Source organism: Diabrotica virgifera, chromosome 2 (genome assembly GCF_917563875.1).
Source record: "Diabrotica virgifera virgifera chromosome 2, PGI_DIABVI_V3a".
NCBI lineage: Eukaryota > Metazoa > Arthropoda > Insecta > Coleoptera > Chrysomelidae > Diabrotica > Diabrotica virgifera.
In genome coordinates, this window is record NC_065444.1 from 225,395,285 (window position 1) to 225,418,023 (window position 22,739).

The window sequence follows — 22,739 nt, forward strand, 5'->3', positions numbered from 1 at the left end:
GTAATCTTCTTTTTTTCCTTTAACTTATTAGCTTTGTTATCCAATACATATTATAATATATTTGTTCTTTGTGTTGACACTGTTTATGGTTTTGCTTTTGTCTTTGTAATATTTTTTTGTAATAATATTTTCTGAATTGGGCTTGCCCGTAAATAAATAAATAAATAAAAAAATTTGCTACAAATAAGAAAGTCAAGGATAATTATGTGGATTACATACCATAAAAATAATACACATGTAATATTAAGAATAGATTCATACATAATTATAAATCAGAAGCTTTAAAACAATAGTGAATTAAATTTTATTGTATTTTTAATTAATGAGAAAAATAAAATAAAGAAGTAAGAGAACTTATGCCATAAAGTATTAAGTACATTTTATTGCATGGTTTAAGAACAAGTGTGTACGAGCCCCTTCCCATTTCAGTTGGCCCACCTTTGGAATTTGCAGTTTGTTTCAATTACCACAAACAAATAATAATCTACATATTTTTATAAGTTCCCATATTAATTATTATTGCCTTTTATTAATATTTATTGAAAACATTACCCTTGTGACCTTTTCAAACAATAATAATAAAAAATCGCTAAATCGTGGTCTTTGCATCACTTACATCAACATACATTTATTTTTTTCATAATTATCTTAAAATCAAAGCTAGCTGTGAAAAATTATATCAAAACAATTGTCAATTAATGTCAAATAGATTTTGTAATATTATAAAGCCTACTACCGTTTGTCGAGATAAAATTATCAATGGGAATGGGTGGAGATAAAGTGATGGATGAAAACATTTTTGTTCAATCATCAATAGATTTTTGAATTTTGGAAAATCCAATTCGGAAATCGCGAATATGTTTCAATTGTCACAGTATAGTGTAAGAAATATAGTTAGGAGATACAAAACCTTAGGTTTTGGTATTACCAAACCTATAAATGCAGGAAAAAGTAAAATAAACGAAGCAGATCGAAGGGAATTAAGACACATCACAGTAAAAAACGACCTGCAACTTAACTAGATATAAGTGTTTTGTGGATTAACCTCGTTGGAAGACACGTTTCTAAATCAACATATCACCGAGAGGCTCACAAATTAAGATTTGCTTACTTACAAATTAATTGATAAAGTTGAAAAAATCAATATGAATTGTTTTTGAAAAATTCATTTTAGTATCTCAGACTAATCCAGTCATAACATTACAACACAAGAAAAATAGATTAAAATGGTCAAAAGAGTATTGAGGCTTCACAAATTGACTAAGGCATACAATACAATGGAGTGATGAATCCAGATTTGAAGTGTGTATTGGAGTCGAATTGGAGACAGTAGGAGTCGTTTATTCGCAGGAAAAATAAAGATTTTCAGCCTTACTGTTTAACAGAAAAGTCAAATTTCCTACGTTTATCGTGGTCTGGGGCAGCATGTCGGCGAAATGTGTGGAAAAGTTGCATTTTATCGATAGAATTTTAAATATGGGCAAATAATATTTGAAGGTTTTAAATAATCTCTTACCGATTTTGGAACAAAGTCATTTAAACAAGTTAAAATCAGCGAAACATTTTGTCTTCCAATGGGATGGCGTAGGTTGCCATAAGCCAAGAGTTTAAACTGGATTGGAGACCACGATATTCTACTTCTGGAATACGTTTCTAAGAATCCTGACTTGTCCCTGAGAGAAACTTTCACGCCTCTTTGTGGCGCGAAATAAAAAAAAACATCGGGGAAACATCCTGCTAGGTCCGTCAAAGAATTGAAGCAAAACTTGCAAAAAATATGGGATTCATTTAAACCAGAGTGTTGCCAGAACATTGTAAAAAGTATGCCTCGAAGAATTTTGAATTTTATTAAAAATAAAAGGGATGTCACTCAGATGTAAACTTTCACATTTGTTTTGTTAAAATTAGATATGGTTTACGTTTTTTTTTAATTTGTTGTTATTCTGTTCAATTAATCGTTATTATTGATTTAAAACATATTTTGTATACTTCTGGAAATCCACAAATTATCGGTGAATTAAAACTTTCAAAGTTTAGGTATGCTTGACTTTTGTTTTTGTTCTATAAAATTGGATTTTCTTTTCAATCTGCATTGGGCCAACTGATATGGGAAGGGGCTCGTATACAGGTGTTTCTATAGGAAAGTAACATAAGTTAACTGAAAAAATGGGACACTTAGGCGATCTCACAACCCCCATACTTAATGGGTCTTACTTCATCAATAACAAAAATTGGATGTTTTATTTATTTTACCAACTTGTATATTATTTCACTCATAGCTTTTTAATCGCACTGTATATTTTCTTTACATTTGGCATGAGAATATTCTGTCCAATCGATTAACTTATTTATCATTATAAGAAATCCAGGTCTGGATTAAAAAATATTGGAAAAATATTATGACCCAAAATCAACACCCCAAAAAATACCCCTCCTAAAACAGATGTTTTTCCAAACGTCTTCTTCTTCTTCTTCTTAACTCAGGCGAGACTCGTTAGTCTCTGGCACTTGGTCATAAGACCTTTGTACCAAACCCTGTTCTTCTCCTTAAACTTTAATAAGTCCTGTGGCCTCAACGAAGGCCAACAGTTTTCTTATTGGTAGTTTCAAGATCTCTTCTGGTTCAAACCTCATTTGACCAGTGAAGTTCTGCCTTACATCACCTAGCACACTGCAATAGCATAGTATGTGTATGGCAGTTTCTTCTTCCATTTCGCACTTTCTGCACCATGGTTCATTCACCTTACCTAGTTTGTATAGGTGATTTCTTAAACGACAATGTCCAGTCACCATTTCAGTGACCGTTTTGATCTCTCTTTTATTGAGGTTCATCAAACTGTTCGAGAGTTTTTTATCAATATTCTTGATTATTTTTTTAGTCTGGATTTGCCCTTGAGTGGTTCTCCATTTATTCTGATGATTATTTATCAGCCATTTCTGAACCTCGTTTTTCATAGCATCTTTAGTGATGCCACAGAAAGGTTCTGGGCCTTCAAAAGTTTTTCTCGAGCCTTGTTTCGCTAACATATCTGCTCGTTCGTTCCCATGCACCCCTTCATGACCCGGCACCCATATTAAAGACACTTTGTTGTCTTTTGCCAGGTTATTGAGGAGATCTTTGCAGTTTCTCACCAGTTTTGATTTGGTGAGAGGGTTCTTTACAGCCAGAATAGCCGATTGGCTATCTGTGTAAATGTTGATTCTCTTAGCTTTAGGGTCCTCATCAATTATTTCATCAATGCAGGCCACCAAAGCAAAAACTTCAGCCTGGAACACCGTTGCATGTTGACCTAGGCTGTAAGATTTATTATAGTTACATGTTTGCCCAAAGACTCCTGATCCAGTACCATGGGCAGTTTTAGATCCATCAGTGAACCATATTAAGTCTCCATTAATGTTTGGGACTTTTTGTTCTCTAGATGGTATAATTGTGTTAATCTTCTCAGTGAAGATTAGTTCTGGTGTCATCATATCTAAGTTCATCATAAAGATGTATTCCTCAAGTATAGTCCCAGTAATGTTTGTGTGGCTATTCAATACATAATTTGGCCTCCAAGTATTGTTTGCTTTGAGCCTCAGGATGGTCATAAAGGCTACCGCCGAAATATACAATTCCAGCGGAGGGAGACCTGTGATAGCCTCTAATGAAGCCGTTCCTGTACTATTCAAGCCTCCTGTTATATTTAGAAGCGCTTGTCTTTGTAGGGTGGTGAGAGTGGTCACACAAGATTGCAAAGCCGTCTTTCTCCACCAGAGTACTGACCCATAAGTAACTGTCGGTCGTATCACTGATGTGTACAACCAACATATCACCTTTGGTTTCAATCCCCAGGTTTTACCTACAACTCGTCTGCAGTTCCAGAAGAGTCGCTTAGCCCTATTGGTTATATTGGTAATATGAGTATTCCAATTGAGTTTCGAATCCAAGGTTACCCCTAGATACTTAACCTCATTGGTTCTTTCCAGTACCTCTCCAAATAATTTCAGCTCACTCAGTCCAGTAAGCTTCCTCTTATTTGTAAAGGCTACCAGTTTAGTTTTAGAAGGGTTCACGGAGAGGTTCTCTTTCAGACACCAGTTCTCTATGTAGTGAAGGGCATATCGCATCTGATACGCAACAGTGCTGGGAAATTTTCCCCTAGTTACTATCACGATATCATCTGCGAAACCCTGGACCCAGATTCCTTGGGCGCTTAGCCCATGAATCAGATCATCGACAACTATGTTCCATAATGACGGTGACAATACACCGCCTTGAGGTGTTCCAAACGTCTTATAAATTCGTGTATAAAGGGCATAAAAATTATAAAAAAAATTAACTTTTTAAAGGTTTATTCATTAGTTTTAAGTCTCACGAATTGAATCTCATTAAAGTTAAAAAAAAATGTTACATGAAGGGAGGGAGTTGGTTGAGAATGAGCTATGTTCACAAGTGAGGGTTTACTAGCCTTTGGGCACATACTACATAGCATTCACTTACATCTGTCTGCCAACTTCATCAGAAGTATTGACATCATAGTGTTTAACTAGAGTAAGGTATGCACAAAAAACCTCTATAGGTTGAAGTGCAGTGAGGCTGTATGGCCTAACGACCTAACATAATCTAATCCAACTCCAACACAATGGTATAATTGCGTTTTCGTAAACGAACCTATATTTGCCTTGTGTCATTCAAAATGCTGTATTCTAACTAGCGGGACAAAGTGAAGAGAAATAATGGGTGGAACTAAATATGGCTATAGCATTTGGAGGAGGATAATGTTAGGGGTGGAGTTTCTTTGGAATCGCACCTGGAACTACTTATTTTTACTTTGGACTTGCATGAATACTTTCTATTATTTAAATGATTTAATATTTATATCCAATTTTAATAAAATTTTGCTAAACTTATAGATTTCATGAGTTATAAATTGCGTCTTTAGTCATTGCAATTAACAAACATCCAAATATCTCTGGAACTATAATATTTAGTTAAATGAGTCATGTAAATAAAGTTCATTTAACTTTTGAGGCATCAAAGTATTTCATTGCATATCTTAAAATAATTTTATTAACCCACACGTCAGTGAATAGACAAAATTTTTACTGTTGAGTCATAATGTACTGTTTGATCTGTATCCTGTACATAAGAACTTAATTTCTTTAATTAGCAACAATTTAAAAACTGTAAATATTGTAATGTTTTAGCCGCCAGATTCGAAAGCTCTTCCAAAGTAAAATTTTTAAAAAATACATTATCTTGTTTACTTTGAAAACAAAACAAATTAATTCACATAATTTAATTTTATTCACCTCACTGACGACAATGTTAATACATTTTAAACTAAAGACTATACATTTGAAGTATTATTTAGATTAAGGCAACACAAACAGTCAACAAGTTTTTATGCATTTGAACTACATGCACTATTTTGATAACAATAGACGCTGGGAACTAATCAAGAATTCTTTTGTAATGTTGGGCAATTTTTTGCTTTCCACATGAAAATAATGTAACAGTTATGATTAATGGAACTCTAGTTACATGCCATTTTGTTTCAAAATTTTGCTGTTTTTGTCTTATTTAACCATATCCGTGGTTTTGGACAATAAGCTTTTGGAAGGTCACATCCAATATTTAGACCAAAAACTCAAAATAATCTATATAAAAAAATAATTTATATTTACTAGCCAATTCATAGTACTTTTAAGTTTAAATTTTTCTTAAACTGTTTTTCTTTAGGTGCTGTTTCTGTATTCAGACTTTGCACTTCATCATGTTTACAATTTCCTGAAACTTTTCTCTATCGGCTGCTGCATGAAATAATTCTTCTATTATGGAATCACACCATTGTATAGTATTACGCAGCCAGGAATGTTTCTTTCAAATCTTTCAATCCATTTCTTTCCCTCCATTTTTCCTTGTGTTATAAGGCAAAGTAGATGGTATTTAGGTACTCTAATTACACTCCTGGCCAAAAAAATTGGGACACCTTAAAAATGGGTCATTTATTTCTGATGTCTCGAATCTCCTAAACCTGTTGTCCGATTTAAGTGATTTTTTTTAATATGTTATAGCCTTATTCTCTAAGAATATGGATGTAGTAATAGTGTTGCTGAACAAGTAAATGTCATTGTATACCGGGTGTAACAATAATACTGTGTTTTTTCCTGAAAGTTCGTCCTTGTGGAATATTCTAGCATTTAAATAATATTGAAATTAAATCTCAATTGTAGCCTTAGCCTTTCTTAACATTCTGCTTTTTGACTCATTCACTTATAGTCGAGGAAATGAAGCTGAAAAAATGGCAAAACCTCGCAATTTTTTCGTCCAGCATCGATTTGTACAAAAATTTGGGATTACGCTCATTTCACCCTCTAGTTCATTTTCTATATTGAGCCGTTGTACGCTTTTGGTTTTTTAAGGGTGAAAACTACCCCTAATTGTAAAAAATTATAAAATAACATTTTAAACTTTAATATTGTCAACATTTGGTTCTTATTAGTTACATAATTATTGTTTTATGCTTTAAGATATACTGTCATAATATTTCAACCCTTAAAACCACCCTTGTTGGAGCTATATATAAAAAAATTACTTATCTTAAAAGAATAATTTCGGCTTGCATCGATTTACATAAATATTTGGGATTAGGATCATCTCACCCTGTACTTCATAATCTATATCATGCTTAAGGGCGTTGATTATTTTTAGGGGTGTAAACTACCCCTTATTTTCAAAAATTATGTAAAAACATTGTAAACTTTAATATGGGTAAAATTTGGTTTTGATTGGCTAAATAATATTGTTTTATACTTTAGGATATAATATCATAATATTTCAACCCTGAAAAACCACCCTTAATAACATTACAGTTTTTATAAGTAGATATTTTAATAGATCTATACAGAAAAAAAGTAGAATTAAAGAATTAAAAAACATTTATTTACACAAAAATACGAATTTACAAATATGTACAAATACAAATAGTTTTTAGTCATCTTCCAGTATACGAACCGGTTCTGTGGTATTATACATATGTACATTGAAAATTATCCATAAGCGGACTATCCGAATTTTTCGAAAAAAAAAATTCGTTTTATAAACGTAGCTCTGTCATTTTTGGCGATAAAAAGTTTATTCAAAAATGACTGTGTAGGATCTTTGAAGAGTTATAATACTGTGTAAACTAAATTCCGTAAGATCCCTTAGTTTTTAATTAGGGTGGGTTTAAAGGGCTCGAATTAGGGGGTGTTTGCTCGTAAGTAGAGGTTTTAAACAGCTATATCTCGCTAACTGTTCACTGTAATGAAAATCTATGCACAAGGGAATTTTAGTTATTAAAAATGCTACAATTTAGTAGTCTATAATTTTTTTCATGTCTCCAGTATTTTCGGAGATAATTTGGAGTAAAAAGTGAAAAATGGGAAATTCCAAAAAAATTATTTTTCTTTAAACTCCAATTTTTCTAAAATTAGGCCCTTTAAATAGGTTAAACATCTTGGGTGTATTGATAATACAAATATAAAAGGAATTACAGAAAGGTGAAGACCAATTTTTAATTAGGAGTGTAGTTAGGGGGTTGTTTTCACTGATTTTTTTTCATAGAGAAAAGCAGGTACGGACCTTTTTTTGATCATAAGTCGACTAATTTTCAGGCTAGAAACTTTTTATTATTATATTTTGAGAGGCCTAACTATATACTTGAAAAAAGATTAGTTAAGTTTTCCTTGAAAAATGCAAAGTTTTTCCGTTATTTTACTTTGAATATTTCAAATTATGCATTTGACGAAAAAAGCTAACTTTTAACATGCCGTATCTCGGTTTGTAATCGTCTTAAAGATATCGCAGAAAAAAAATTTGGTTTGTGTTACTAAAAGGTACAATTTTGATATATACAGTTTTTTTTTATTAAATGCATATTTTTCGAGGTATTCTCAAAAAACCCTCTAAAAATGTCGATTCTTTCATCGAAAAACTGTTACTTTCAAGCACGAATAACTCGAAAAATGTTAGTTTTACGAAGAAAATGTAAAAAACATTTTTTTCTTAGAAACACTTTTTACATCGACTTACATGGTTAAAATGTAATAAAAAATTCCCACCCCCGAGATGGGGTGGCAACCACCCCCAAGGTTTTAGCGTACAGCGGCATGATATAGAAAATGATCCTTGGACTATTCCCTACCTTCCGTGAAAATTTCAAGTAAATCCATGCTGGACGAAAAAATTGCGAGCCAAAATGCTTCATTTCCTCGACTATTACGTTAGATAATGAAAAAGGTGGGTATTTTGACAATTAGCCATGTTTTTCATCAATAGAGGGTGTTTCTAAATAAGTGCGACAAAGTTTAAGGGTTAATTCTCCATAAAAAAATAATGACAGTTTGCTTTATAAACATATGTCCGCAAATGCTTTGTTTCCGAGATACGGGATGTTGAATTTTATCTTACAAACTAACGATTTATTTATTGCTCTAAAACCGGTTGAGATATGCAAATGAATTTTGGTAGGTTTTAAGAGGTAATTATTTCACATTTTTTGACATACAACTAAAAATTTTATATTCGCCATTGGCGTGCATACAGGTAATACGACCGGGTAATATAACCCATATGCACGCCAATGGTGAATATAAAATACATAATTGTATTTCAAAAAATGCGCAATAACTGCCTCTTAAAACCCATCAAATTTCATTTGCATATCTCAACCGATTTTAGAGCAATAAATAAATAGCCAGTGTGTAAGAAAAAATTAAACATCCAGTATCTCGGAAACGAAGCATTTGCAGACATGTTTATAAATCAAATGGTCATTATTTTTTCATGAAGAATTACCCCTTAAAGTTGGTCGCACTAGTTTAGAAACACTCTGTATTGATGAAGAACATGGCTAGGTGTCAAAGTACCTAACTTTTTCATTATTTAACATAAATGAATGAGTCAAAAAGCAGAATGTTAAAAAAGGCTGACGCTACAATTGAGTTTTAATTTCAATAGTTTTTAAATGCTAGAATATTTTTACACCCGGTATACAATGACATTTACCTGTTCGGCAACACTATTACTACACCCATATTCTTAGAGAATAAGGCTATAACATATTAACAAAATCACTAAAATCTGACAACAGGTTTAGGAGATTCGAGTTATCAAAAATGACCCATTTTTAAGGTGTCCCGATTTTTTTGGCCAGGAGTGTATATGGCTAAAACATCTCCATGATATTTTTAGGATCTGTCCATAGCGCCACAATCTGAATGCTTCTAATTTGTTAAGCATTTGTGAGTTTTAATTTCCATGTTTCACAACCATATACTAGGATACACCACACATAACATTTCAGGACTTTCTTGTGAATGTGCATCGACAGGTACCAGGTACAGTGGAACCCCGATAAGTCGGCCCCCGATAACCCGGAACTCCGGCTAACCCGGACCGATTTTTATCAGACAAACATTTCAACAATAAAAATGTAATATAATATTTGAGAGATAATGGGTATTTGTGTAATTTGAACTACATAAGTACCATAGTAAAAATGACTCATGGCACACCACATTCATTGTCGTGTTATCGAAAACAACAGGCACCTGTATTATCCTTTATTTATTTGAAACTGTCTTAGCATTGTTTAGAAAAGACTATTAAAATTCTTTTTTTAACAATGGTCTTAGTCATCACTGTTATTAAATAACATAACATCAGAGACGGTATTGCGTGTAGTAAAGTATTGTTCGCTTCCGTTCTGTAATGTAATCGTTCGTAAATCTATTCAGATTTTGTGTGCGTGTCTTTTTCTATAAGGGCAACAAAACGTAAAAATGTTGTAGTGACAATGGAAAAGAAACTAGAAGCATTAAGTAGAATTGATAAAGGTGAATCTTGTAGCATACATCTACAGTATCGGATTGGAAGAAAAATAGAACTAAAATCGAAGAATTTTTTTTTCAAAATGATAACAAAAGACAGTTTGGAAAATCGGTGCAAAGCTAATAAAGCTAAGAATAAGACTCTTGACGACGCTTTGTATGTGTGGTTTTGTGTGGAATGCGAACGTGGTTTACCAGTGTCTGTGTGACAATTATTACGGAGTTTATCTGTAAGCATACCATATTTTATTAATTTTTACCATTTTCTCCGGCTAACCTGGATTGTCGATAACCCGGATCAGCCGCGGTCCCGATTAATCCAAGTTAACAGGGTTCCACTGTACCTGTTACATAAAACTAATTTTCTGGTCATATAAATCTTAAGTGATATTTTGATTCTGGTTATGATCTCTTTATCAGCGTCACATTTTACATTTAACAGCTGCCAAGGTATTTACAATGGTTTACATGTTCTATCTCCTCTCCATTAAGAGAAAGCAGACCTTGTTCTATATTAATCTTTTTAACTGCCATCCGCTGTCTTTGAAATGTTAATTTTAAGGCCTCTTAGATAACTTGCATCACTGGCTAGAGTTACTAATGTCTACAGATCTTTACAAAGAACAGCTGTATCTTTAGTGTATATGATATTGTTGATTACTTCTCTGCCTAGTCTTTCTCCCTCTTGTCTGCCATCCAAAGCCTCCCTAAAGTATTCATCAGAGTCTTTTCTTCTGTCATACACTCATACTCCATGTTTGATGGGTAGTTTTTCAGTAAGACGATGAAACAAACAAAAATTCCTTCGGAACTCATTAAGTTTTTTGTAAGATAACACGCATACCAAATAGTGCCTTTTTAGTCCATTTCTAAATCTAAATTGTTTATTACCTATTATACTTTCACACAGAAGGAAAACTTGGTTTTGTACAATTTGTAAAAGTATCTAACACATTCACAGACACGACTGCATATGAAGTCACTTACTCCATAAGAAGACATGGCTACATGTGAAGAGTGTCCGTAAATGTGTTAACTGCATGGCTCATCAAACTGTTGGCAGAATACTCTGCACCAGTGTGGTTAAATAGCAGGCATACCCACCTCATCGACACTCAGCTAAACCATGTTATGAGTATGATAACAGGCACAATTATGCCCACCCCTACAACGTGGCTACTCACCCTTAGTAACATAGCACTACCCAACCTACACCTTAAATATGCATTGGTTAAAGAATCTCGTCCCTACCATTTCCAACTATCGAATGTGAAAAATCGGGTTTTTCAGATTCGATACCTTGGCCTCCCATTATACGTGATACATCTTGTGGCAAATTCTCGTTATTATAGCTTGAATAGGAGCACGGGAAATATGCTGTTTAGACCATCAAATATGAAAATTTTTTTATTTGGTTGACTGCAAACTGACAAAAATGTATTATATTCGATAGAAAATGTGTTATATTCGATACTTCTGTTTTGTATAAATATAACTAAAGGTATAGTTGTACAACGCTAAATGTCGTATGTGTCACATTCGTTAGTTTGTGTTGTAATTTATTCAATAGTTATTCAATTATAATCTGTAATCGGTCGAAAATGCTAAACTGCTGAGAAGAATAAAATTCACGTGTTTAAAATTTGTGCGAATTTTGTTTCAGTATCGCTTCCAAGAAATTCTTGTGAGGCAGTTTATGATTACATTTTAACGGATTTTCATAATTTGATTATACAGTAGACTCCCGTAAGTTTGGCCACCTTAGGACCGGACCCTAGGCCGAACTTAAAAGTGGCCGAACTAACCGATGCTTATCTAAAAAATGCCCATTTATTGTTTGTATGGATCTAGCAAAAACAAAACTCTTGTTCATTAAGTAGAAGACAACACAGAGGAATACTTTGACATATTTATATTTAACATAATATGAAAAGATAGACAGTTACAAAAATACTATAAAACAATACTTACAGAACTGTAGGCCTAATAAAATTTAAAAATATTATTTCACATTGGTGGTTTGGCTTCTTAAACACTTAAAAAAAGTCAGTAATTTTTTTTCTGAATTTTCTTTTCTAATGATTTTTGATGTGCAAAGTGTGTGACTAATGCTCAGAGAGCCAGCCTGACTAAGCGGAGACCGAACTAACCGAGGCTGAAACGGGAGTCTACTGTACAGTTATTCGCTATTATACATTCACTACTTTGAATCATGGGACCGAAACAAATCTTTGATTAATACAAAAAGCAAAGTAACGAATGTGATTTTTTGGAAAGAAAAAAATGATAAGCAGTTCAAATTTTATTTTATTTTATTTTTATTTTATTTATCCACAGGAAAACCCCATTAACAGTAAAAATACAATAAACACAATAAAGAAATGAGGTACAATCATTCATTAAAATATAAAAGGCTTGAAAAATCACCAGGCAAGATATTCAAAACATAACAGTTAGAAAAATAAAATATAAAATGTACACATGTAACTGAAACAAATCAATAAAATTGTACAAAACACAAATACAATAATAAAATACAACAACATTGCAAGATGAAACCTAATTATCACATGGCAAGAGATCTCCTCAGTTGGCCCAGGCTTATATTAAACAGATCCATATCAAAACCGTTAAGGAATCACATATATCTATCTAAAGGCATGTTACTACCGTAGGATGTTCTGTGAAAGGCCGTGTTAAAGGTAACATTGTAGCGTAAACCTGGATATGGAACATTAAATCTTATACTATCCAACAAACTGGGACAATCAATAAGTCCATTAATGATTTTGAAAACAAAGACACCTCCCGAAATATCACGCCTAACACTAAGGGGAGCTAATGATAAACTTTGCTCAATCCCAGTGTAATCATGGTTCTCAATATAAGTCTGAGTTTTATAAGCACAGTATTTTAGGAACTTATGTTGGACTTTTTCAATAGTGTCAATATGAATTTGATGGTACGGAGACCAAACTACCGAACAATATTCTAATATAGATCTGACTATACAACAATAGATCAACCTAACAGCATCAATAGAGAAGTATTTAGAGTTTCTTTTAACAAATCCAAGTAATTTAGAAGCTCTTACGGATAATGAATTGATATGTTCGACAAATGAGAGCTTTTCATCCATGATAACACCTAGATCTCTAATAGACGAGACATATCTAAGAGGTTTACTGTCTATGTGATAAGCAGGATCAATTCTGTTTAACTTACGGGAAAAACTAATATAACAACACTTCTCAACACATAACTGAAGATTATTGCAAATGCACCAATCAAATAAGCGATCCATATCAGCCTGTAAAAGTTTCTGATCCTCAATATCATTCACAACTCGCCAAAATTTTACATCATCAGCCAACATTAAACATTTACTAAATAAGAAGCAATTAACGATATCATTAACAAATAAGTCAAAAAACAGGGGAGACGTATGCCCACCCTGTGGAACACCAGAACTTACAGTAATAACATCAGAAAAAAGACCACCCACTTTAACTCGTTGGGTACAACCAGATAAAAAGTTTTTAACCAACTCAACAAAATGGACATGAAAACCTATGGATGCCAATTTATTAAGGAGAATTTGGTGATCAACATGATCAAATGCCTTACTGAAATCCGTATAAATAGCATCAATCTGCTTACGATCTTCCATATGCTTTAAGAGATCAGATTGGTAGCAAACTAGATTCGTTACTGTAGATTTTTGTCTGCAAAAACCGTGCTGAGATTCAGAAATCAGACCCCTGCACACCCACGACAGCTGCTTAGCTACCAAACTATCAAAGAGTTTGGGAATTGCTGATAGAATGCATATACTACGATAATTTTCTGTCATTCTTCTTACCTTTTTTAAATATGGGTACAACAAAACTCTCCTTCCAAGCACCTGGAAATGTAGAAGACTGTAAGGATTTATTAAATAATAACAGTAATGGCCCAACACACATTTTTTTAAAAGGAAATTAGGAACCCCATCTGGACCGCTGGAAGTTTTATTTGGAAGAGAACATATACCATCAAAAATATCAGTGACAGTAAAGTCAGTGATATTGAAGCAAGCACCGATGTTGCTATCTAAATGTGCACTGGGTAACTTGAGATCGTTATTACTGGGTAAGTAAACAGTCTGAAAGAAATCTTTGAATAAATTAGCAATACCTTGTCCATTAGAAGCTGACCGTTCATTATAAAACATCAAATCAGGAAGGCTGTGACTAGACAGTTTATTCCCAATATATTTCCAAAAAGAATAAGGGTTATTCTGCAATTCAGCATCTAAACCTCTAATATACAGGGAAAAGCATGCATCAGACAACCGTTTACATTCTGATTGGAGACGAGAGAAATTGGAATAATTATCATCAGACAGATTCTTCATGTTTGTTAAATTTGTTATCAATCTAACAAGGATTAAACATTACATACAAAAATATATAATTTTTCCCATTTGTCAGTACGCTGATTTAGAAGTCTCTAAAAAATATTTATTTTGCTCTCCTGAAAAGTACCACTTTTCACATTTGATAGTTGGAAATGGCAGAGACCATATAACAAAATTGTAGATAGTCATCAACTTCTAGTCCACAACAACATCCCCGATACTCTTGGAAACAGTCTTCGATCCAGGTTACCTCTTGACTTGCCTGATAGAGACAGGAATGGGAAAGTAAGACAGATCCGCATTACCATAGTCTTCTGGACATTATAGACAAACCTAGCTAATTTGAATGTCCCAGTAAGATTTGGGCAGCCCTTAATTACTCCCTCTACAGATGGAGTAAATTTCCTTCACCTTTGTGTGACTGCGGCACACCAATACAGCAAGACACATGATCAGGCACATAATACAGGACTGCCCATTTAGAGCATACACAGGCAACCTTACAGACTTTGTAATCGCAACCGAAGTGTCACTAGACTATGATATAAAAACACCTGGACATCTGTTTGTGATGTATTGCATAATTCATGTCTAAATTTAATTCAATTCAATTACCTACTCTGTGACTTCAAAATAACCTATTAAAAACACAATGTATGAAACCATGGCAAGTTCATAAACAGAAATCAATATCCTACTTTTCTAATTTTCCCTCCAATTTTAAATTTCACTCAAATAACCCTATATTTTATGCATTTTACTGATTACTATAATTTTTCAAGTACATATTTTATGTACTGCATGCAAATCACATCTATAAATATGTATGTATGTCTAGACTGCACTTTTACTGGTGGTTTACTTATTCACAAAATCAATAACTGCATTACAGATTGACATGAAAACCCACTATTGCAGGACCCTCTATGTTTATATTTGATTTTTATAGGTTATCTTAATAATTGCAGAGCTTTGTTTTTTATTTATAGTAGGTACTTCATCATTCTGTACTTCATAATTGTTTATTTGTCCATGTTCCTTCTACTAGGAGGAACTTTTTTATAGTTAATTGCTAGTTAATTATGGTTTACAATTCCAAAAAGACTGGATCATAATATAATGAGTGGTTTATGGCGTCATAATCACAATATCAAAACAACTTAATTGATGTTTACTACATACTATTCTTATACCTTATTTATAACAACAACAATTGTTGATTTTCATGAATTATTATTCCGACCAATTTTATTTATTGTTGATTCAATTATAAAGAATCCATTTTTGTAAATAATTTTGTAACCTATATCACCACTTCATTAAATTCTGTTTTTTATTTATTTTAATGATTTTGCTAGATATATCATTGCCAATTTCTAAACATTTATGGTAAATAGGCTCCAGACCTTCAGTATTGACATTTATTTATCGTCCATGCTTGAACTTTTCAATGCTAGATTGAATAAGATACAGAAGAAGAAAAATATACCGTCTGTCTCGGACGTCTTCTTCTGGGAATGTATGGAATTTATTTAGCAAATAGTTTAGAATAATGAAAAATAAGAACTCACCATATGTAGGTCTGGGTGCCTCTCCGTCAGTTGGGTCTTCACCATGTTGAAGTGATAAAAGCGCCTTCAACCATGTCTCCAATTCTTCCTCGGTATCTAACACCACGCAAAAACAATCGTCTTTTGTATAAAGTGCAATGACATGCTTATGTTTAATGTCCTGCCTCTTGTTTATGTTAAAACATGTTTTCAAGGGTATGCTTCTCTTAGGAGGTTGGCCGCTGTTAAATTTCTTTTCGGAATCATAATATTCCAAACGAGCTGAACATTCAGATGTTTCAGCACGCAAAACAAACCACTTCTTTCGCGAGGTTTTCAATTTTTTGAAGAGTCCAGAGCGAAGAACCTCGCCCCCACCTCGCTGCGGTCCAATACTCTTAAGGGACATTATTGAAGCATAATAAATAAAAACAGTAATTACATATCTTAAAAGCACTAAAATTCACTTTTCTTTCGTGAAAAACTAGGACACTGGCGGAATATAGGTCAATGAAAGGTGTTTATTTAGAAAATTACGACGCCAGACACCCCAAACAATCCAATGCTTTCTAGGTCTGTATAACGCGCACTTTCTTCAAAACACGTTCTAACGCCAATTACGCAACAGTTCTTCACTAAAAACTTCGAAATATTGTAGCACGACACTAAACCAACACTTTGCAATGCGAATATGTCTAAAATAACAAGTATTTTTCTATTAAAAACGATACAACCCTCATGTGGTCATGTGTCTGTGTTGTAGATTTGTAGACGTCTGCACAGTGTTGCCGATGCAATCATGACAGTTTCCTCAAATATAAATTCCGCATTCCCCACCATATCACTGATATGGACAACGCGCGTGATACGTATGGCATGGGTTTCTACAGATTCAAAATCATGGGCGTGCTGATTTAAGAATTTAGACCGGATATCCCTATTAACTTCCCATTCTACTGGAAATAATTTTTTTAAATTTAAAATCTAAGTAGGTTTCGTGTACTTATACTCGAATATAAAATAGTATTATCAAATAAATAATGTAGATAAACGACACGAAAAGGTCTATTAGGTCAAAGAATTATGGATGGAAAATTTAAAGACAAAGGTCTTTTTACAGATTTCTCGTTATATAACCGAGCTACTCTACATTTATTTTTTTAGATTGTTTTAACTATTACGTCCTTTGGACTAGTCTCCTACCAATATTAATTTTGCACCTTCATCATGATTACAGTGTTACAATCATAAAAACTTATCATCTCTACTCATTCTTCCAAATGTTATTCTTCTTTATGTGCTTCTTCATTACTGAAGATTAGCCATCATTGCGACAAACTGATTGCCTTTACAAGCGTCTACATTTTTTAGCCACAGCCATTTTCTTCTTTTCGGTCCGTTTTTCGCTTAAATTTTCTTTTTTTTTTTAGGAAATAGGAGGTTATATTTTTGTTCTTGATAAATATATCCTTTGCTAGATTTAAAATCGAGATGCAGTAGAAATAAACAAACCAAGACACGTTAAATGCTACTAAGAGCACTCCCGAATCAGAATTTACAATTACCAGAGAGCGGCAGTTCTCGCCAGTGGCGCACACCCACACCCCCCTACACGCGACACTATATGTATATACGCGAAATTTTCGATTTTCTAAATCTGACTGAATTGAAAATTGTACCAACTCCCATCTTAAAGTTCAGGAAAAGACTCACTCATTCATATATCAACCATCCATTTTGGTCCAAGGATGTGGATTTTACGGACCTTCCTATTTAGGGCCTCTTTTTCGTTCTCGTCCCCAAAACTCACAAAAACTTCGAAAATTTAAGTCCGACCTTTGCGGCTTCTAATAGTACTGATCATTACCTTTCCAAGGCATGTCTAATTTTGAAAATCGGTTATACCATTCAAAAATTACCGAGCTCAGAAATATGACTCAATTTCTATTTAAACAAGGGAAAATGTTTGTGGATATGTATGTATATGTATATATATATATATATATATATATATATATATATATATATATATATATATATATATATATATATATATATATGTGGCTGGAAAAGTTAAATCGATCTGATTTTTTTTCTGTGTTTGAAGAGGGGGTCAGGGCCGATTCAGAACCGGTGTGGTTTGAAACTTTGGATCACCCATAAGCCAGCTGTAGGACTTGGTAAGTACAAAACGGCATATATTTTGGGGGTATATATCTTCGGTTCAAGAAGAGACAGGAGAACCGCAAATACACCAAATCAATAGTGTTGAGTTAAGCTTTCAAATGGTGTTTAAGCCGTCAAGATCAGACATACACACGGCTCAGTATGGCCGAAAAACTGAAAAACTAAACATTGAAAATTTTGGTTTTTCGACAATTACTCAAAATTTCAACCTACGAATTGCGCCAATAACTGAGCGTTTGTAGAAAAACTCTAGGCGAATCTGACGGTGTATACCTCATATCCGGAAAAATTCGAATTTTTAAGTTATATGCTTCATAAGTATGATCAAATCTATTTCCTATGGGCAAAACGGTTTTTCAAGCTCAATAATTCCTGTGATAGCTTCAGTTATCATACTTGACCTTAGATGCATCAGATACTACTTGTCAATACGTTTCAAACTCATGTTTAGTGATCAAAATCGGTTAAGCCGTTTAGAAGTTATTAATCTACAAAAGTATAAAAAATTAACGATTATTCCCGAAATGGTTTATGTAATTGTAGTGGTTACGACGCTAAATTTGATCTGGCAACGGGCAATACGAGTTCATTAACCGGCCATCCCGATAATTTTTTTCAATCTATTTCGAATAGAAAAAAATCTAGTGTACATTTCATGGACACTAGATCATTTGGGAGATAATGCGACAAAGGCGACCATTTATAAAGCTTAACGTGTAATCGAGAAAAATTGCATTCAACTTCATACATTTAATTTATAAAAAAACTTTGAAAAACTACTGATACAAGAATAAAAAAACCGCCAAACGCCGTAAAAATGAGTGGCGCATACAATATTCCAGCTACAAAAGATCTGATATGAATATTACGTGGCACGAAATTGTATTTTCATCTCTCATATTCTCATTTTCAACAAAAATTATATTACAACCGAAGTTCAAAAAGAGTAATTCTAAAACTAATTCAAATTACAAATGTATTGAAGTGACACCGACTTAGCCGGTTTTCTTCAATACACTCCGTAGGATGCCTACAGCGTGTATTGGAGACCATAGACTTAGCATATGCAGTTGACTTAAAATTATTTCGTATTATTTGAGACTATGGTGATTGTATTGGGCATTGGGTTACAGAAATCATTGGGCAGTTTTGCGAACTGGTGTGTTAAAAACAAATTAATTATATTATTAATCGTGAAAAATGACAATCCAGTTTTATCAATCTCTTTTGCTTATGATATTTAATTGGTATTTATTTAATTATAATTCTCTTGTCCACTCCTAACTTGAAAATTTCACTGTGATCTGGTTTATCTTTACTCAAGCATAGGTATATCCAATACGGCGTAACCAGGATGATCCTAAGGGGGAGTTTACAACTACTGGAGGATTTCTGGAGGGTAGCGATTACAGCCAATTTAAGTTCAAAGTACATTCCAATGGGGGGTTATAATCCCCAAAAGCGCCCCTGGTTACGCCACTCGAGAGGAGAGAGAGAGAGAGAGAGAGAGAGAGAGAGAGAGAGAGAGAGAGAGAGAGAGAGAGAGAGAGAGAGAGAGAGAGAGAAAGTTATGATGTACTGTTCGTTTAAATTGTGTAGTAAACATATAGGGCTTTTCATTCACAGTAATTTTTTCGAGCTTCTGTCATATGTTGTATAATCCGGGTATATTAATATTATACACAGATTATACAACATATGACGGAAGCTCGAAACAAATGACAATCGATGAAAAGCCCTATTCTGGGGCTTTTCATTCACAGTCATTTGTTTCGAGCTTCTGTCATGTGTCACATAATATTAATATATCTACGTCATACGTTATTGGTAGATATTGTCCTTTTCATGAGCATTTTTCAGTGCGTAACAAATGATAGGAAAAAGGGTAAGTCCGTGATGATACACATTTATGACATTTATTCTAACATGACATTTTAGTTAAATCTGACAGTTGTCACATTTTATTTTCAATTTGGAATAAAAACAATTCAAATATGTTTCTTGCATTTATAAAATGGTATTTTCTTTGATTTGTATAGTCTTATAAATTATACAGATTATATTTGTAATATTATTATCTAATTAAAAAAAATTATTTTTTTATTATGGCGCCATCTATCGACAACTAGAATAACTAAAATAAATGTTGTAAATGTCTGTAATAACGGACGTGCCTTTTTTTCTGTCACATACAATTTAATGCGTTAGAAAGAAATCGAAAAACTGTGACGCACTGAAAGATGATCATGAGAAAAAGAATACCAATGATACAAACCAATGACGTATGACGTATATATATTAATATTATGTGACACATGACTGAAGCTCGAAACAAAATGACAATCGATGAAAAGCCCTATTTTGTATGATCAATAGGGCTTTTTATTCACAGTCATTTGTTTCGAGCTTGTGTCATAAGTCGTATAATCTGTGTATATTAATATTACATAGTATTTTTACTACAAAAGCGATATTACGTAGGTCAAAATTTTTGACGTAAGAGAACTGTCAAAACATTAGAATGTGACTGTTCATTATTGTCATGTTTATAATAAACATGGCAATAATGAAAAGTCACATTCTAATGTTTTGATAGTTCTCAAGAGAACTGTCAAAACATTAGAATGTGACCTCTTCATTATTGTCATGTTTATAATAAACATGGCAATAATGAAAAGTCACATTCTAATGTTTTGACAGTTCTCTTACGTCAAAAATTTGGACCTACGTAATATCGCTTTTGTAGTAAAAATACTATACACAGTTTAAACAACATACCTATGACAATAGCTCGAAAATGACAATAGATGAAAAGCCCTACTTCTTAAATCTGGATTCTTTTCTTACCAGAAGAGTTAACTTTGACTGACATATTAAAATGCAAAATATACTTTGTACAAATAAGTGTGTATAGTATTTTTACTACAAAAACGTTATTACGTAGGTCAAAATTTTTGACGTAAGAGAACTGTCAAAACATTAGAATGTGACTTTTCATTATTGCTATGTTTATTATAAACACGGCAATATGAAAAGTCACATTCTAATGTTTTGACAGTTCTCTTACGTCAAAAATTTTGACCTACGTAATAAGTTTTTGTAGTAAAAATACTATATTTACTTATTTATTGTATTCAAGTATATTTGATTTATATTTGTAATTTTATATATTGTAGGTATATATTATTTTAATGCTGCATTCTTGTATAATTTGTTATATTTTGACAGTGTGTTTGTCCCGATTGTTGTTAATAAATAAATAAAGTAGATCAGATAGCTACATAGTGTTTGTTTTTTAGTCCAATAATAACAAATATTTGTTGTTTTGTTGATTTGTTTTGTTTATCCCTCCCTTGATTACGCCTCTGACGATGGAATGAGGTTCAAAACCATATTTTATTAAAAATTTTAGTATAAAGATGCTTCTTTTATTTAAGCAACATAATATTCAACCAGCCATTGTAGTCATTCATATTATTATGTTATGTTATAATTACAAATTTCCGGTTGTTTTTTCCTCTTTAAAAGTATTTTTCCATATATTTCTTTGATAGTCGTGACATTCCGGTAGCTATGACAACAATGTGTCTGCGATACCCGTTGTATTAGATGTGTCTGCAAAACACTTTTTATCGCCCATCTCCATCATACCGACAAAGTTCGCATCGTTTTCTCTCTGTTAGGAAATGTTTACGTACTTCTAATCTGTGGAAGCTGACAAGCACAACTTGTAAACAAATAATGCGCATGTGTTGGATTCCTAGTATTCAATAAAGATACGTAGTTGGGCGATCTTCATTTACAGGACAGAGTATTCTGTGGTATTTGTTGCAGGTAAAGGACTCATTAAACGCGTTTAGGTCGTTGATCCTTAAGGTCGACGCACAATGCAATTGCCTGTTACCGCCAAAACGTAGTTGTCTAGGGGTGAGACCAAAATAATATGTATTTGAAGTTGTGTAATAAATTCATGACGGTTAATCTTTTAGACATAAATTAAATAAGTAAAAAGTTCACAAAATTGAATGAAATTACATACTTTTTTTGAATTTGGGGTGGATGTACTTACGGGTTTGGATTCGGCCGTTTTTTTTTTTAATATAAATGTGAATTTTTACAGCTATATTGCCTAATCTTCATAGAACTTTTCAATTACTTTGTGGATTGCTTTCTAGTTTTAATTCAGCGTTTTAGTCGTAAAACAAACAATGAGATGTGAGATGCCAAGATAAAATTATGACGCGTTCCCTTGAAGATATCTACAGACTAATGGAAATTCTTTGTAATGACATTGCAGTTATTTTTGAAATACGTTACAAGTTAGGTGGGAAATTACAGACAATTGGAGGATATGTACTAAGCGTGAGTGCCTACCTATTTAAAAAAGTAACAATAATAATTGTAAAGAGTGATATGTTTTGGTACACACTTATAACAACTGAATGACTGGGAAAAGGCATGGCCGTCTTTCACCTATTAGATTAGGGTGACCAAATCATAAACTTGAAAAAACGAGACACATACAAGGAGCAGTGGCGCACCTAGAATTTTTCTCTGGGGGGAGAGGGTTGGTTGGGCGTCGAATTTTTTTTGTATAGTTTGTGAAAGACATGTTATATTTTCCTACGATTTTTTGTATATTTTTCATATGGCCTGGGGGGTTTAACCCCCAAAACCCCCATGGGTGCGCCACTGCCAAGGAGGGTTTGGAGCGATACCCAAACAGGTAGGGGAAATTAAAACATGGT

At 33.1% G+C, this 22,739-nt stretch overlaps 1 protein-coding gene across 3 annotated transcripts in view; it reads right to left on the reverse strand.

Moving 5' to 3' along the window:
* The window catches only part of LOC114330008 (insulin receptor substrate 1-B), a 241,734-nt gene extending 225,144 nt beyond the window's left edge, over positions 1–16,590 (reverse strand). For all 3 annotated transcript variants that reach the window (XM_028279301.2, XM_028279300.2, XM_028279299.2), the window contains exon 1: positions 15,826–16,590. In XM_028279301.2, the coding sequence (XP_028135102.2) occupies positions 15,826–16,213 (388 nt within the window). In that variant the 5' untranslated portion in view covers positions 16,214–16,590. The remainder of the gene's footprint in view (positions 1–15,825) is intronic.
* Between the last annotated feature and the right edge of the window lie 6,149 nt (positions 16,591–22,739).